General features: G+C 33.2%; 1 protein-coding gene across 1 annotated transcript in view; it reads right to left on the bottom strand.

Moving 5' to 3' along the window:
* Window positions 1-7,255: 7,255 nt before the first annotated feature.
* Window positions 7,256-19,742, bottom strand: part of LOC149487706 (lachesin-like) — a 32,405-nt gene continuing 19,918 nt past the window's right edge. The window contains exons 8-9 of the mRNA XM_089696312.1: window positions 10,232-10,402; window positions 7,256-8,079 (exon numbers count right to left, since the gene is read on the bottom strand). Of these exons, the coding sequence (XP_089552438.1) occupies window positions 7,736-8,079; window positions 10,232-10,402 (515 nt within the window). The 3' untranslated portion in view covers window positions 7,256-7,735. The remainder of the gene's footprint in view (window positions 8,080-10,231; window positions 10,403-19,742) is intronic.

Raw genomic sequence — 19,742 nt, 5'->3', positions numbered from 1 at the left:
TTTTTGTTACATTATTAGAATTATTGTAAATCTTCTTAATACTTTTAACAGGTAGATTGGATTACTGATTTAACTAGTCTAGTTTTATGTTAATCCTAAATTTACATGTATTTCATAACGGAAATTATCAATCAGTTTACCATAAACAATATACCCAGCAACATTCTTTACTTTTTCCTGGTTATTTTTAGTTCAAAGGAGCTTTTGAAATAAGAAGTTAGTAACAGAATTAATATGTTTCATTGTTTTTTCTTCGAAATTGTTTCAGGATTTAACGATTAATAGGAAATTGAACATGATCCCATAAATAATCTTAATAAAAGTACTCAATTAACCTTTTCCGACAATGCCTATACCTACCTGCCTTAGAAGGTACTGCAAAACAAAGGGCATTTACACGAGTTCAAGTGCATATAATATTATCATAGTATGTATTATAATGTCCTTTCAATCCAACAAAATAGAAAATTATAATAATTATATTATGACATAATTATTATGTCATAATTCACATAATATTATTTTGTTGTCGGTTAAGCAGTTTTCAAAATTACATGATAATCGATTGTGTACTTATGTTTATTGTTGCTTCTAAATCTATACATAAAAAATGTTTTTTTATAAACCAATAAAACTAGTCTATACATTATATTAATTTAACATCAATAAATTGAAAGTACAGCATCTGCATCTAAAATGCTCACGTCTAGCCGTGTGCATAGAATACAGGAGATGAAGGCAGTGTTGGCGCAGAGTCGCCTCACCATACTAGCGCTTATTGTTTTGGCAATAGGAGGTGTTTTCAGATGGTTTAAAATGTTTGCAATTCATACAGTCGAGTTTCGTATATACGTGACAAGTGCCGTAAAGTTGTCGCATCTTGTTACTGTTGCGTATTTGGCAGATTGGATTTGTTGCCTCGAATGCTAATGTGGGCGGGAGTGTCACACCGTCGGATTAACAGGATAATGAAGAATAAATCCCTTGTTCATCTGAATGGACGGTAAAAAATTCACACCAATTTAAATATCTAACGCTTCGGTGATTGTTTTCATATTCGATTATGGCAGGCTCACGTGTTTCTTGTGGGATATGATTGATTTGAAATCTGTTTGTTTTATGTGTGTTATGAAATTGAAGTACCTACACTTATGTAAATCTATCTACATAATTTTATTGTTTAAGTTGTATCTATCATCAATGCCAACTTAATATTTCAATTTCATTGGTATTAGGTTAAACCATAGATATATTTTTTTTCGAAAAAATGTCTGTTTTTATAATATGAATGGTATTAATATTATTCACAGTACCATTCTTGTATTAAAAACGTGATCTTCAGAATATAGTCGAGGCTTTTAGCCGCTGAGCTAACGCTACTAAATTATTTATTTGAAGACAGTTTATTCATGATAAGGAGCGATGTTTTTTCTTGAGACATCCGATTGTTTCCTTTTCCCTTAGATAAAACGTTACATCTCAATATTATTGTTAACGAAATATCAAAATGATTATGTTCCACGTTTTCATAGAAAATTTATTATATAATTTTCTCATACCTTCCAATCTAAATACACGTGTACTACCATTGAGGTTGTACTACCTACATGTTTTTACGCATAGTACTATAAAGTTTACAAATTTCTGATTAGAGCTAAAAATATATGAGAATTTATTTCGCGCACACGACAATTCCTTTCATTTGCATCAGAGAGTTTCTGAGCAGTTGATCCTTACCCCCCAAGAGTTTGAGTTGAGTATCGTCAGTAAACTAATCGTAGTTACGGCGGCATATGTGCAAGGGGACGGGTGCCGCCCGTGTAAATTGTTAAAGTTGGAATTGTGGTTGTGATTTTCACAGCTGCATAAAATATTGTCAGACACAGAGACGGCTTAGGGAACTAAATAGGGTGTTTCGTAATAAATGGTGGACGTATTTGGATAATTTTTAATTGGTAATAAAATATAATTAGGAAAATAGGTGCGTAGCGCAAAAGGTGTGCTTTCTTCTTTTACATGACTTCTTCTATAGAAGTAACTTATGGTATGCACACATGATACGAGCTTCAAAAAGATTATGAATAAAGAAGATTATGAAGAAGACTCTTGAGTCTTCTCTCTTGAGGTTTTCGATACTTACTATTGAGTTGGTTATCATATTGTGACAAGAAAAAGCCCACAAACTATATTCTCGCTCTTTAAAAATCTCTTATGAATTATACACTCTTTTTTATCAGCAAAGTTGCGAAATTCACTGCTGTATTTATTGAAAGGAAGTTAATATTATTAAATACATAATATTTTGAAGTTAGGTTAACATTTTCAAATTCATAACAATATTCTTAAAACTGTCAAACTACTTTATATATGCAAATTGAAATATTCTTGAAGCTCCAAGTTCTTCTCTGGCCACATACAGGAGGGAGTTGTAGCGATGGATGCTCTCTTTGGCTTTTTGGCACGTTTTCATAACCCCAATATCATTCAGTTAGCTTTCAGATGCTAATTTTGTTTTCACTGTGATACTATAACATTTACTAATATTCACTCGCTGTTGCTATTGTAAACAAGACGTTGACACCATTTAGTAGAACTAAAGGTAAAAGGGTTTAACCAACATCATGATACCGTTGTTTATGTATAATTAAAATATCGTGCTTAGTTTACCTTGTGTATTTTACTAATCGATATGAGTCGACTTTAATAACTTCTTATATTATTTAATCATAGTAAAAAGAAAAAAATTGTACAGATGCGCTGAAAATCAATCAATTTAAGTGACCTCCTGGTGCGGTGTTTCCAAATGGTTACAATTTTAGAAGAGAATACTTACTTTAAGATCAGTGAGATACCCGTATTGTCTCTGGCATTGTGGGTGCATTTGGGTGACGTTGAGCTCTTACCATCAGGTGACGCGTCCACTCTGTTGCCTACTCTTGCGTAAAATATTAAGCTTGGTGGATTTAGTCTAACATCAATTTATATTTGTACCTACATCAAACGTAATAAGCGTAAATTGTAATTCCAACAGTCATCGCAGTTGACAATCTAATTATTGATTCGGAAGGTTTGTAAAACCATGTTGTTTAAGCGAAATGAAAATATTATTTGACATCGAATACACATTACTGAGCATTATTTTAGTTCAGAACAGCTAAAACAACGGAAGCAATTACAGGATAATTATATTTTGATTCGTAGTCCGCAATAACTAAATTTGATTATGATGGGAACAATATAATTGTAAACAAAGCGATAGAAAATATTTAATAAAAAGGCTTTTTTACACTGCCTCTTATGTAAACATACAATTTGGCTGAGAATAGATATTAATATAGATTAGCTAACTGCGCAGGAGAATTTTGTTGCACAATTTTGTAAGCAACAAATGCACTCTATTCCATTACTCGCATAGTTTAACGAAGATTGGTTGTTACCCACCTTTAGTTAGCAACATGGAACAATACATAAAAATTGGCATATTTTCGTTTGTTTCAAAAAATTCATATTTTGTCAAAGACCTTTGTGTGAGCCGATTTTCAAAAGCGGTATAAGGATTATTTTTCACGCTTATATACATTTGGCTCTACATGGTTCATATATCTATCATTTTCGGGTAATATACTAAATTTTAGTAGGAAAACCCGCACAGTGCCTTATCTATTTTGTAGTTCTGTACATGATTGGGAAGCTGAAATATAATATATGGAGACAACAGCTGTCAATTTTGGGCAAATACGCATGTGGCTTGTTAGAGGGGGAGTAGGATCTCTATTCCTCGCATTAGTTCTATCTCAATGAGCTGCACTTGCCTTGAACAGTTGAATACAGTTAAACTAGATTGTTTTGTGACACAAACTAGAATAATATTGTTGGAAACTTAATCAATTTTGAATAATTGAACTGTACCGAACATCGTGCTTCAGTTATTGAATAAGTTCACGCATATTGTCGATATTTCAACTTAATTTCATTTGTTTATTTAAAACTAATTGATTGCAAGCGTAGATTGTTATTTTTTCTGGTAATATTCATAGAATTAAGATATTGCTTATATAAACAGTAATTAGAGTTTTTTTAAGTTTAAATTTGAGCACTATGTAAAATTAACTCTACATAAGATATAACAAAGTTAGTAAATCAAATCGAAGTGCTCGAATAAATTTTAACTTGAAATCATACAATTAAAATTCCATCATATTAATATCATAATAACAGGATAATAGTTAAAATATACGAACGTAGGTAACAACGTAGATAAGAATAAATAACAAAATAAAAGAATAGCTATCGATCGATACAAAAATGGTATATAACAAATTGCCTAATTTCTCGTAACGTGTGCGAAAATTAGGTACAAGCTGTTCTAATTGGCCGTTATACACTAAATGTTTCTGAAGCCGGGAACTTTATTAAAAGGTTTAATCTAGTAAATGACTAAATTATAATAGAGAATCTGCCCGGATTTTTAATGAAATCTTGATAAAATATGTGCGAGTGAACTTTCTAGTGTTTAATTTTAATAAAATCTTGATAAAATGTGGGAGTTAATCAAGAATACACTATAACTAGTGTTTCAAAATTGGTTGTTCTGAATTGTATTTTTATTGTAAAATTTGTCTGTCACGACTATGAAATTTTAGCACAAAATATACACACAGAAATCCAATATAGATGGCAATGCTTTGAGTGTGACGCCCGGGGCACTAGATGGGGCTTTTAACAGGTAATTGCGTTAATATATTCGACATACGACACCTACAAAATTAGATAAGCTTGCACTCTTCGGGTCGTATATAGCGATATATTTGAAGGCGAATTATTAATTACTCAAGGCCTTTTAGCACGATCCGTGATTGAACGTGATGAACAGGAAAATTGGCTGATATTGCTATTTTTGTATCTAGTCTCAATATGTTTTTGTAAATTTCAAATTTATAGAATAAATGCAGTGAGAATCACGCTCGGGTCTGCAACAGCCACTTTCATTTAGATCTCTGTGTCCAAGAGATAGCGCATTGGCTAGTAATTGAACCGCGGACGTCTTTGATATATCGGCTCTTTTATCGGATTGGGCGGACGCAATAACAGACCGTTGATTGCTTCCAAGTGGACTTGGGAGATTGATTATTTTCTCGTTACATCTCCGGTGTCTTGTGGCATTGTTTTCTCTCCGACATTTTCGCCTATTCCCTTAGTTTTAACGCAATGATGGATGGGTTAGGTGACAAGCATTCTCGCAGTTGTGCCATTACAGATACAAATACAAAATAAAAAATCTTGTGTACAGTCATAATATGGACTTAGATTTTAATATTAAATTAACTTTATCTTAGAATATACAGTTGCAAAAACAACAAAATATGAATACTGACAAAGTTAACCGTATGCTGCTAGCCAAAGCTCGTAAATAAACAGAAAACTGGATGCCTCGTTGAAAAGTTGTGTAAAAAACTCACAAACGGAAAATTTATGGTCACGAATTCAGACGTGTTTTAATTGACCGAAACGCTACCCTGTGAAACAACCAAAATAATATATTTTTTTAATTGTATTTCTCTGTGTAATTGTATTTCAAATAATTTATGATAACAATGAGTCGATATCTCATTATACTTACGTGTACTGTGTAACAAATAATAAAATCTAAGATATATAAGCAGACTGTATGTAAATTTTGACTCTATGCAAAACAATCTGATTAGTATGGAATATTTTTATTAATACATTTTCTTATATAATAATTACATAATCATGTACGAATATGAGGCTTTATTTTTCACATTTATTTATTTTCATGGATTTTATTATACATTTGATTTTATCTTCAAAGATAACATTGTCTGACGCTCCAAAGATTACACAACCCGTTGCGTAATTACATTGAATTTGTAAAACACAATGCAGTAGCTATATGAATATATTACGAATAAATTTAAAAGTTTTGTATTTGTTTGTGAACAGCGGCAAACAAATTTGCATACATTGCGCACATGCGTGTACTTCAGAAGTGTTAAACCGAACTTGTTCGTATAATGAAGATGAGCGAAGATGTTTCGTAATCCGCCTTACCTCCGCAGAAACTTGGGAACCACAGCCAAGTGGCTACGATTCGACTTCTTGCCTACTTACCCTCGTTTGCTTCCAATATTGGAAACTTGATCAGTTAATGCATTGATCGTATTTTATTTTACAAGCATATCATTTATATGCCACTTCTATCATGACTTATATTATATTATATAGATTTTAATTTTTAAACGAGACTTAATTTTCTTCCTAATAATTACATACGTTATTTTATACATAATTAATGGATTTTTACAAGGTTACACTCTTGTAAATTGTGCCTTAAATACGGTGATATAATAAAGTACGGTGGTTCGTTTCCCTGCTAAATAGAAATGTGATTTATTACAGATCATCACAAAAAGAAACGAATAAAATATGAAATAAATTATACACCACATTAAGCTTTAACGGACGCCATCAATCCTTCCATATTTTGCTCTTTAATTTCTTGAAATATTATAAATATTAAGGTATGGTAGGGAATAGAGAATTTCCATCGAAAACAGAAATGTTTTTTATATAATCTGACCCATTTTCTAAACATAATTATAATAAATAGTTGGCTTGTGTTTCCTGTAAATGAAAGACATTTTAAGTGTTCAATATAATATATATACAACACATAAATACAACTTATATTAATATGTAATATATTTACTACAAAAAGCAATAGGACATGGTTAATTTAGCTTACACACGTTTTTATAATCTGTTAGTTATATTATATTATCTGTTATGTAGATTTAGTCTTTAGAACATAAATTAAGTCATCATCAATGTTATTAACTTTCAAATCATAATCATAAATGGCCTTAAACATGTAATAAATAAAACTAGATAAATATTTACAATAAAAGTATTTTATATGACCATTAATATTATTAATGTAATATCCTTTATCACATTTATGGTTTATTTACCAAAAAGCTAAATCATTTCTCAATGAGAACTCGTATTTGTGGAACATTTCACTAAATAATCTAAATAAATAAAACATTATTGACACAGTAAACTTATATCACAGTATTATGTATGGTATCAAACATATTTACATTTACGCTAATATTTAACATCGATATAAATATTTTATTACATTTAGATAAATATTATGGAGTAAATTCAATAACATGCTCGATTTTCTAACTATAATTGATTCTGTTTTTAATACGTGTATTACAAAGGCGTTTTACTTTCCAGATCTATAAAGCATTTATTTGCTGTTTTTACTTTATTGGCGTAGTGGCTTTATATTTGTTGCTGGAACAGAATGTGTCGACGTATGTCAAGGCATTCCGGTAAATCGTTCTTTAAAACTTTGTCATTTCTTAACAACAATAAAATTTATAGATTACTGTTTAACCATCGCATATGTTTTAAATTTGATTATCTATGTTGTATATTCAAGTATAACTAATTTATACTTTGTTGTAAGTTATATTTTAAGACTATGTTATTAACATTTTATAATTGTAACGTTCACTGTTTTTGAAACAATTTAAACCCATAAAGTTGTAACTTGTTTATCTAGTTAAGGTTTCAAAAGAAAACTTTTAATTGTTATATCGTATTTATATTTTCTTAATGTTTAAAGCGTATAAAACGGAACACATCTTAGTATTTTCTATTAGGTACATAATATAAAAAAATTAACTTTATTATAAACTTACTTCAGGAATGATATAGTAACACACAAAAATAAACAATAAGTGACCGTTTTAAAATGAGAAGAATTGTTAACTGCTTCTAAATTAGCAATTACTTTCCGAACTTTATTACTGACATTTTGTTTTTCTAAATTGTTTGTTGAATAGAAGGTTTTATTCTTGGAGAAGGAGTTGTGGGTTGTGATCTGTATTTTATCTGAAAATTCCGTGGCCGATTCGGGATCGTCTTCATCATCAGAGCTCTCCGCTGAACCGAATTGGTTATCTGGTCCCTCCATTGGTGACGAAAAGTCCTCGTTTCTGCTCGATGGGCTGGTATTTTTAATAAGTGGTCGTGTTATTCCTGCGAATTAGAGTTATAAATTATAAATAAAATAGAAGTTATGAATTTATTTAATTTATTTATTACAACTAAACGGTCTTAGGTAGGTACCTACTAAAATATATAAACTTATTACAAAAATATAAGTAACAAAAAGTTTAGTGTATCTAGCAGCCTTATCACCTAGTAATGATCTCTTCCAGGCAACCAGGATAAAAGTTAAATTTAAAATTTTAGCTCAATGAAGTTTCAAATTAATGATAATTATATTTTGAAGTCGTGCTGTTAATTAATGCTCATATGCGTTTGGTACAAATTTGTATTAGATAGAAATTCGTGTTCACACGTAGATGGGTGTTGAACATCCAATTAATTAGAAGTTAATTGATAACACGATCAAGCTTGATATTATAATAAACCTCCTCCTCCTGTATTATGGTCATATTTAATAATTTCTCCAAATTTAAAATAATCTTTTGAAAATGCGTCTTAATTTTTACATAAAAATTGTAAGCTTTTGAACAAATTAGCACAATTTTATTCTGGAAAATTAAATTTAAAATTTCCATTTAAATTTACGTTTTGTAATAAATGTTGTACAACAATGAATGAATTTGAGTAACGTGGCTTATTATAATCTGTAGAACTAACGTCTAGCCATAAATAATTAAAAAAAAAAAACAATTTTTAAATTTCCAAAGTACGAACCTACATACCTATTATACGTGAGTGTTTATTTATCATATTTTGTAAACAGATAAATTATTATTATCAAACTTAGCTTTGTTATGCATAGTTATGCATACTATGTATTAATCGCGAATAAATAGTCAACTAATAGGTTATCATGTGCCAATAATAGATTCTTACATTGATGCCATTGCTTTAAGTGTTATAGATTACTAATATAATAGATTACTATGTTAATAGATATGCAATATTCCGTCCACCAACTGCGTAGTACAAAAACTATTAACAATTCTATTTGTTTCCGTCCTTTACTCGGTAAAGCAAAACACGTTAATGCCAGAATCGGATCTTAAGCATGCCTTATTTACACACGATTGCCTATTTAGGTCACTCGTTGTTGTGGAATTAGTGTTTGCTTGTATAGCTCAATTCGAATAGAAATAACAGAGCTATTGAGAATTTAGATTAGTTAAAGTTTTAGAAACTAATACCACATTTCTCGGAAAACTGTGAGTTCTATGAATTCTATGTTAAAAACTGTTTTGATAACTTTCAGACGCTATACCTATAGAGAACGTTTTTTATAGGTACTTACTAGATACTTATTGTAACTTACTACGATATGAATTGAAACATGATATAAAAGCTTAAAAAAAAGACGGGTTGCACTCCGGGAGTGCCGGCAGAAGTGAAAACTTGATTATTAACGTTGAGCATGTTTGATATTTTGGAATGGTATCCGTCTTACGCTTTTTCTATCAGGTCACGTGTCCTGACGCGAGTTTAAGATTTTACACCCATTACAGAAAAAGTGCTCAACGCCGCTAAAGAAGTTTTCACTTCAAAAATCTAAGAAACCGCATGAATAAATCACCTAGCGTAGCCAAACACTTTTTCATAATATGGTTGAATAAGAGCAAAGAGTGAATTGGCTTCATTTCGAGTCGATAATTGCTTTCATGTACTTCTAAGATTCATTTTGAAGCAATCAAATATTAAAATCACTGAAACAGTTTATTCAAAGAACAGAATTATTAATACTGCTTCTTCGCAACCAATGAACTTCTAAAGTTGCGAGTTTATTTCTATTTCATTTTGCATTCTTAAGAACAAAAAACTCCATGATTTTAACCTTATTCACATACAAAATCTAGAATGTGTTTTATATTTTTAGCTTTGTCGATAACAATCAAACAACATTGTGTATTGAATACAAAAAGTGTTTCAAAACGAAAATAGGATTAGAGTTAAGAAACAGATTCTATGCTATAAAGAATCAGGAGCTACAATCTAGAGTCTAGATGATACATAATATGTAAATGTAAACCTTATGTAAACATATAATGGCAACAATCAACGGCAAATCAACAATCAATACCAAAGACAACAAAACAAAATATGACCGAAGAGCTTAAATATCAGTACTACTTTAAGTATACTCTAAATTTCAATACACTCCATAATCACATAATAGTCACAATACCATAGATACGTATGCTGCCATCGACTTCTCCAAGCGAGTTCTTGGCGATGCATCGATAGCCGCCAATGTCTGCGTCTGTCAGCCGCCGGACCACCAGCGACATGCGACTCTCAAACGAGCTGAGCATTGTGTTCACCACTTCGTACTTGCTTGATTGTATCACCATTTCATCTGTTTATGGAAGTAATATTGTTAATTGACACATCCTTGTTCTATAGTGGGTAGAAAAAGTAAAAGAGAATGGAATTAGGATATTTCATTTAATGTTGCTGTGAGATGTGTATAATAATTAAGCCAAAAATATTCTTCGTAAAGAAGAAATACGTGTTAGTTACCCAAACACCAGAAAATATTTTTGAAGTGAAACTTCTTTATCGGGGTTGGAAAAAAATTTAGTGTAACATTTTTTCGTTACGCGTGAAATTTTTCCGTTACGCGCCATCTTTTTCTTGTCCCTATAAATCTCGTGTCATAATGTTTGTCCTCAATGGACTCCTAAACCACATAACCGATTATAATAAAATTCGCACACTATGTGTAGTTCGATCCAACTTGAGAGATAGGATAGTTTAAACATGTAGGTACCACGGGCGAAGCCAGGGCGGACCGCTAGTATTACACTAAAACTGAGAAATGTCTTTATTTAAATTGGTAACATTCATTCACAACTATCGTTACCGCTTTAATATTTCTTAGTGTGTTGTGAGTAATAAAGAAAAATCGAAATTAATGTGCAGCTATATAATTGCGATTCTCAATCAATGCTTGAGGTATAAATAAAGAGCCTTCAATCATATTACATCCACTCCCAAAATTTCAAAATAATCCGTTTTAATGAAAATCGCCCCAAATGAAAAGAAATGAATTTTAAAGAGTCGTAACATAAATAATAATAAAGATACATGAATATTATTCTCTCGTGTTTGGTGACCTGTCAAATTTAATATCACATTAAAATATTTCATTATTTTATGTAATTCATTATGGTTCGCTATTTTGGAAACTTTGTATTTCACGTATTAAAAAGCTACAATAACTAGACGTTACCCACATTACAGTGTGCCTGATTACAATCTATTTTGATGAAAATAATTATTTAATTATTGGCTGTCGATTAACCCCCGAAGAAACGTTTGAAACGGAAAACGTTTTAACCGTAAAGACCATAATATTGAGCCGAAAATATGTTGTATTAAATAAACCATAAGGAACATTTATCTATATTATAACCGATTCAATAGAGTCTGATAAATTGAAGCTAAACAATGGTTCGTTAGTATTTAATATTGTTACAAATCGAACTCCACAATCTACATGTAGGAAACATTTTCATGTAAACCCTAAACTGTAGCAATTTGCTAGTTTCGTCGAAACAATTCAGTACGTCTCAGAGCTGGGTAAGCTCTAGTGTCCGTTGTCCGCCAATGATAAAGCGGGGCTCCGGTTACAACGCATTGTACTCATTTCGAATCTTTATTGTGAATCTTTTGTATTTATGCCCCGCTCTAAAACGAAATACTTTTATATTTTATATAAGTAATGACTAAAATAAAGTTAAATCCAAATATATTTTCAATATGATATCTTATATTTTCATTTATTTTTTTATTTGAAAATAAATTTAAACAATTTAACCCCAAAAAGACACAGGTTTGCGCCTTTACCGCCAAAAAGCTCCCCTTCGTCATAGCTCCTACTTTTCAGGGTACTCCTCTCTCAGCCGTAGCCAGTATCGGAATACTTGGTCTCGAAATCTCGAGTAACGTACAGTTTTCTTGTCACTTGGAAGGAAAAGCCAAGTTGGCTTCACAAAAACTTGGTGTGCTCTGTAGAGCGGGGCAGTATTTCACGTCGCACCATCGCCTCAAGTTATATAAGGCGCTGTCAGGCCGCACATGGAATACTGCTCCCACATCTGGGCCGGGGCACCCCAACAATACCTCCTTCCATTTGACCGTATTCAAAGGAGAGCTGTACGACTTGTTAACGAGCCAAGTCTCACCGATCGGCTTGATACTTTGGCGCTGCGAAGAGATGTCGCTTCCTTATGCGTTCTCTATCGCATTTACTATGGGGAGTGCTCTGAAGAGTTGTTTGGAACATTACCCGCCGCCGAGTTCCATCACCGTACAGCACGACATCGTCAACAATACCACCCTCACCACCTTGACTGTTGGCAATCTACAACTGTGCGCTTTAAAAGATCTTTCTTCCCGCGCACTACAGACATCTGGAACAAACTCCCTCATGCGGCTTTTCCAAACGGCTATGAACTGGGGACCTTCAAGAAAAGAGCATATTCCTATTTGAAAGGCCGGCAACATACTCACAATGTCTCTGACACTGTGCGTACATATGGGCGACGTGGAGCACTTACCACCAGGTGACGCGTCTGCTCTGTTGCCCCCTATTGCATAAAAAAAATGACTCTACCTTATTTTATGTCTATTTGATTACATGTGAGAAAGTTTATTTTAACCATGCCTAATTGGGTAGGTCAATTATTTAATTATCGCGACCACGGCCACATCAACAGTATAAAATATACTTCATTAAAAATAACAATTCCCTCTTAATATAAAGGCATTCCAGACCTTTTCAAAAACGCCTTAAATTCATTGAACAATGTTCTACATCTGCAATGAAAGCATATTTGAAGTTAAAACTTATCTGACGCAGAACTTTAAAAGGAAACGATAAGAGCGGCAAATGTTTTGTCTAATCTTAATTTCGATCGAAACTTCAGTTTGTTTACTCTCCAATGTTCCCGGCTTCACGACGTGCGCAGCGATGACCTTCGGAGGAAATTACTTAACAAGCTCCCGCCACTCGTTTCATAATAACAAGAAATTTCATCTCAATTAATGTCTAAAATAACACTGTAACACTCTTAATTACGCTCGAGTGAGGGCTGCTTAATTAACACTTACATGTCAGAGGTCCTAACATAGATTGATGACAAACGAAAATGACAACCTTGTTCGGTTCGCCCCTTTACTGTTTGGGAGTGAAAGCGCTAGTCACTCCTCACTCCCGGGAAAACAAAGGCTTGATCGACGGCCAGCTACACGCTCATGATCACGATATGATGTTGAACAAGTTCCGGCGGTAATGCGTTTTAATAATTAGCATACGACGCTACAGCTGATCATTAATATGTGATGGCGTATATTAATTAGGCTACGTTAGTTCCTTTTTATAGTCTCACAAAATATATTTGCTAACTAGATTTCCGCCCGCGGCTTCGCCCGCGTTTTCAAAGGAAAACCCGCATAGTTCCCGTTCTCGTGGGATTTCCGGGATAAAACCTATCCTATGTGTTAATCCAAGTTACCCTCTATATGTGTGCTAAATTTCATTGTAGGTAATCGGTTTAGTAGTTTTTACGTGAAAGAGTAACAAACATCCATACATCCATACTTACAAACTTTCGCCTTTATAATAGTATTAAGATATTAAGATTAAGATAAATCAAAGGCTGAAAGTCAATTGAGAACCAACAGTGATACATCATAGATAAGAACTAAGATCTAATCGAAAGGTTTATAGTTTAACTGTGTCAAAAAATGTATGGTAAACGTTATGTTTATTAATAAGTAATATACCCCTATAGATATCATAAAACACTTTCTAAAATATAATTATAAATTAAATTATTAAACTCAAACACAATGGGGTTTTGTTTAAAATGAACGTTTCATAAATTCGCGTTACAACATTTATACTACATTATTCTACGATAAACGAAGAGAATACTGCAGTCTCCTAAGTGTTGTGCGGACTTTCTAGTAGGTGTGAATAACAAGCCTTGAGGTGAGTATCGGCCATTCAAGTTGTTATGACTGTAACGAGCTCCCGAGTGTTTTGTAAACTGTGCCACGTAATGGAATAAAGGGAAATGATCATTTCGAATGTACTAGAATGTCATATTTCGTGTGATGTTATGTTGAATAAGTTGTATCTTAATGGGATTGAAGTAAACGTTAAAATAGCTGTGTTTTACCTGAAAATAAAACACATATTAAATACTTACCTATATTTGAAGCTTACTTCATTGAGAAGGTACCTAGCTTTTTCCGCCTATTTTGCCCTCTCTTTCCGTTGTATATATGCTATCTCTCTCGCACACCTCTCCACCAGGTGGCGGGGCGCACGATAATGTGCGGGCGCTGGATGTTTTTTCATTGAGTCGAAATCCACAACAGGTGGACGTTAAGTGTAAGCTTCAAATATAGGTAAGTATTTAATATGTGTTTTATTTTCAGGTAAAACACAGCTATTAAACACTTGACCGTAATTTGAAGCTTACTTCATTGAGACCTGTTTGTTACCCACCTGGTGTACAATGTGACGCCAATGTGAATTTGAATACATAAGTAATTACTTATTTCTTTATTTGAAAGAGTAAGGTGTGCAGATAGTATACCTACTAATAAATCACACAAATTTTTATTTTATATAATATATTAACAATCCCAGATGAAAAGTTAATCAAATAAGAACCAAAAAGTTAATCATAATGATTAAAAGTATTAGAACTTATGAGATTGGTTCAAGCGTACCTTAGTTAACCTTTTTGAAAAGTTAAAGTTACTACAATTTCCACTATCTTTAGCGTAAATCTGCGAAAGCGCCAGTAACGACTTTCAATTACGCATTTAGATGTTACTTACAAAATGAAGCAACAGCTGATCCCGACGAGGCAAAAATACCTCAAACTCAAACCTTTATTTATTCAATTAGAACTCTGCAGAAGCATCATTGAATCATCTTAACATAGAATTACCAAATGTCTCAACTCACACAGTTTTAACCCAACCTGCTACAAGCGGACAAGAAGAGACCTTGGTCCTTACTTTTGGGGTCAGAAGTAAATTTAAAAGGTCACCCCTTGAATAAGGCATTAAAATAACAAAACAGGTAAATGGTTTAAATTATAAAACAGATTTTTAACATCCAACTAAACCGTGCGGTATCTTTTAATGTTTAGAGCCAACGTCGCAATCATAATCTAAACATGGCTGGTACTTTCAGTACAATGCATGAATTATTTATTTAAAACTGATAGGTCATAAACTCTGTACTGGAAACAAATATACTGAACCCAAGAGACTAAAATGATAAAGAGCTTATCTGTGTCCCAAAACTGCAATTACTACAGCTAAGTACGTTACTTTTAATCAATTCAGTTTTAAGATATAATTATGATTTACATCAGAACTTATATACCGAAAGTCTCGGGACTACATAACGTGACTTATTTATAATAGTGTTTGTGCATAACACTAGGCAGTCAACAGCTATATGAACGTCAGATAGGAAAAGAGCCAAATTTATCCAGTCAGTAATAAAGGATTTTAACTATACTTATTATAATTCAACCAACTACTACTAGCTACTCCGTACGTCTTTTGGGTAGACGGAGGCAAATAGGATTTTTATTCCAACTATATCATTTGATATTTTGAAAATGTACTCCACATTTTCATACCGTCAGAGTCATTTTGCAGATTATAGTGGTGCAGCACTGAACACTGTCTATTAGGTGGCTGGTGCTGCTGACCGGGCCTTCAGTTCCGCTTTCCAGAATACCTTCACCCTTCTAGGTGCTACTACTACTGAAATAGCGGTACTCTATCGCATCGTTCAGGTCTCTAACTGACAGGATTTCTCATATTATCGTAACAACCTCGCTCGTTCTAATGCTGGGGCCACACTAACGGGAAATGCCATTAATTAACGCGATAATGGACGTTAACTTTAGGTGTAGCCAGTATGATTTAACAACGGCATTAACATTGCCGTTTGGCGAGGCGATAGCTTTATCGCGAGAATTAACGCAATGAAGCGGTCACACTACGTCCATCTTGCTAGAATTTTAGTAAAATTAACGCCGTTTTTATCGCCAACAATCGGCATTCACGTTGACCGTTCAAGTGTAGCCACCCAGTTAACGCCTTAAAAATTATCGGAATAATTATCGCGATAAAGGGCATTAGACGTTAGACGTTAGTGTGGCCCCAGCATTACGAGAACAAATTATCGCCAAGGAATTCTGCTGCAGGATAATGGCAAGAGAGATTATAAGCTTAACTATGCATTATTATGCTCTGGAATATGGTGGATTTTGAGTACTATCGTCGTCTGAAAGTATCTCCTTTCGATTAACTTCATTAAGGATGCAGATCTGATCCCATCTTTGTTCCGTAGGAATGCTACGACAGTCTAAACGTTACACTGGACAAAGAAAATTGCCCTAAATATAGTCGGTTGTTCCAACATCCGTAATATGGCTAGCCTACCTTGCTAGCCCTTGATTGTAACTGCTACCAATGCAGGCATTGCTCTCGTGTTGTCCACAGTTGTGCGAGTGCAAAAATGAAGAACAGAGCTCGTGGGGAGCTATGTCCAATGAATCTGTGTTAAGATTATGACAGTATAGGACAGTTAGCTGTGGATGCGAAGACAGGACATTACTTTATTCATCCGTAAACACGCGAGGCAGCCACGGACAGCGATATAGCAAGAACTAAACTAGCAAAGTTTAGTTCGCTTACCAGACTTATATTTTAAAAGCCGTATAGTCTGTACCTACTGCATTTCATTTATTGCCCCCCCCCCCCCTCAAAGCAAAGAAATGAACAGTCATTTGGCAGAGCTTTCTCGTTAGGGTAGGGGTTCCAAGTAATATCTAATAATAAGAGGCTTTTGTTTGGATAGATTGACTTTCCGTTATTTATCCTCTATCCTATGTAACTCAACAGTCAGTATTCTCAGTATTCGTTGAGTACTTAAACGTTTTACGTAAATAGTTGTATATAACTTTATTATACAATATAATAATCCTGGTGGGATGACAAGAAACTTGTCTAACAAACGATTATCCTAATCCCTCAGCGATTTATTGTTTGAGCCCTGAAGAAAAATCTCATGGGTGCAATAATGAGGTCAAATGGGTTGAAAAACGAGTCAAATAAATTGCCTACAAGACCGGGCAACTAAAATAGGCCTATGAGAGGTCAAATATACGTAATCAATCGTTTGAAATTTGAAATTTGATTTTGAATCAATCGTCATTTGTTACATTCAATCGCTTTGCGATTAAAAAATCTCTTCCGATGTTTTTATATGAAAATTGGTCGGCTAGTGCCATTGAATGACGATACCACACATACCGTTGACACAAGGCTTGGTGACAATCCTCGAAACCACCGCCACAAATCATCTGCGAGATGATATTTGATCCGACTCGCCTTCCTTTGTTGTGAATAGGCTTTACATTGGTAAATACGATTTGTTCAATTCCAATTTCCATAATTGGTAAACCAATGGTGGTTTCCTGATTCCTGAAGCGTAAACTTTTAGGATACGAAGTATCAATTTCATGCGCCCATTATTTGACGTCTCTAACCTTTATTGTATTTATTAGGTCATATTACTATACTGCCCACTGTGAAGAAGATTTCAAAACCTTTTTCTACCTACCTTAGAAGAGTGAAGATCCGATACGGTCATATCCAAAACTTCTTTCGTGGGTCCTCGTTGACGAAAGCAAATATCTATGATCATTTTAATGATCAATCCTTTGTATATTTGCACCAATCGCCATCAAAGCCCCGCGAGGGCTGATATATATTTGCACCATGTCTCCGTGAGGTACTGTTGTAGTCAAAGCCCCGCGAGGGCTGATATATATTTGCACCATTTCTCCGTGAGGGACGGTTGTAATCAAAGCCCCGCGAGGGCTGATATATATTTGCACCATCTTTTCCGTGAGGGACGGTTGTAATCAAAGCCCCGCGAGGGCCGATATATATTTGCACCATTTCCCTGCGAGCGACAGCTGCGCGAGGGATGTTTGTAACTAGAAATAAGTAAGGCCTGCCAAAAAATGCTTAAGAGACACCCTGCGAGGGTGGATTTGACCTGGCTAACCCCTGCGAGGAGTAGTGGCCACATTTATGTATTCTGCTTCGAGCAAGAATACACCTTAGTGCTAATATAAAATTAGCAGTAAATAATCATTTAAATAATATAGCAATTAACAAGGTCCTTTAACTTATTTTCCAATGTTAGCGACAACTGTCCAGGATGAATTAATAAGAATTGATTTGACAATGGTAATTAATTATTATGTTTATATAAAAAAGAACTAACTATTTAATAAATTCATAATTCAAATCAATTCACTAAATTTTAAAATGAACTTCGATTCATTTTTATTTTTGTTCATGCAATCGATGTAACATTTAGTTGCTTTATATCCGTTAACATTCCTTACGAACGCAACCATACCGTCGTAGGACGTTATATTTAATTGAACAAAATAATCTCCACTCACCCGCAATTTTTTACTTTTTGTCAAGGTGTACAAGTTTATAATATTATTCTAAAACGTTAGAAGTGAATTGTAAATCCTTTGAAATAAGTGTATCTAAATCTAATTAATTATATTAAGATATCTCGATAATTATTATACGATAACCCTTTCAGCACAAGTTCAGTAAACCAAAGAATTTAATTGTAAAATTTTGGTACTTACTCGTTTAAACAAAAAAGTTGCATCATTTGAAACATAGGAAACGTAATTTTCAATCAAATTAGCCGTGTGTAATATGTATATTTTCACATAAAAACGGATCAGAATAATACTCATAAAAGGACACGTATAGACTACGGATAGTTTTGAATGTGTGGTACATTCATGGTACGTATCTACTATACATGAGCGAATTCCATCATTATTCAGTTGAGCTGTAACTCCCGTACGATTTATAAAATAATATCACAACATGTTCTGACATGTCGTGACTTCTTGGAGCTGACTCATCTCGTTCGATAATTTTTAGTAATAAACTATTATAGGAATTCCGAACCGTTCCTAGCGATAACGACAATGTAATAAAGTCGTAGCAATGGATTGTATGCCTGTAAAGCTTTGAGTTGGCTCATATCCATACTAAGTAGGTATTAATTGTAATTTTTCCAAGAAAAATTCACTTGTAACCTTGTAATAAAAACACATTATTAAAAATGAAATAAATAATTAAAAATATCTATATACAAGAGAGGGTATTTGATATATCTAGTAATATCAAATAATCACAAAAGTAATATTAACGATTCGAGTAAAGCCGAACGGTAACACCGTTAAAATAGCTTTACTCACAGTTTTAAAAATTCAAATATTAATTAGTACATATTGCATAATGAAATATTTCAAAAGAAAAGTTACTATTTCAAGTAAAATGTAACGGTTGTATCGTTAATTTTAAATATCTTTTTTCATGCTATTAAGTATTTAAGCATATTGAAAAATAAACTATTGCTGAAGGATTCATTAAAAACCTCAGCATTTTAAATAAAGTCCAACGATTATACCGTTGACTTTAAAGATTTTTACTCATTTTTAAGTAAAATATTATTAGAATAGATGTAAAAATAACTCACTGTACCGATCCGACGGGATACACTTTTTAACACTTTTAGCACTTGCTTTAAGCAATACTTA

The sequence above is a fragment of the Colias philodice genome, chromosome 6, assembly GCF_061535455.1.
Source record: "Colias philodice isolate Cphi_HAF_F1 chromosome 6, ilColPhil1 Martin Lab GWU primary, whole genome shotgun sequence".
In the NCBI taxonomy this organism is placed as follows: Eukaryota; Metazoa; Arthropoda; class Insecta; order Lepidoptera; family Pieridae; genus Colias; species Colias philodice.
Note: the sequence above shows the minus strand (reverse complement) of the source record. Positions and strands in the feature narration are given on the sequence as shown.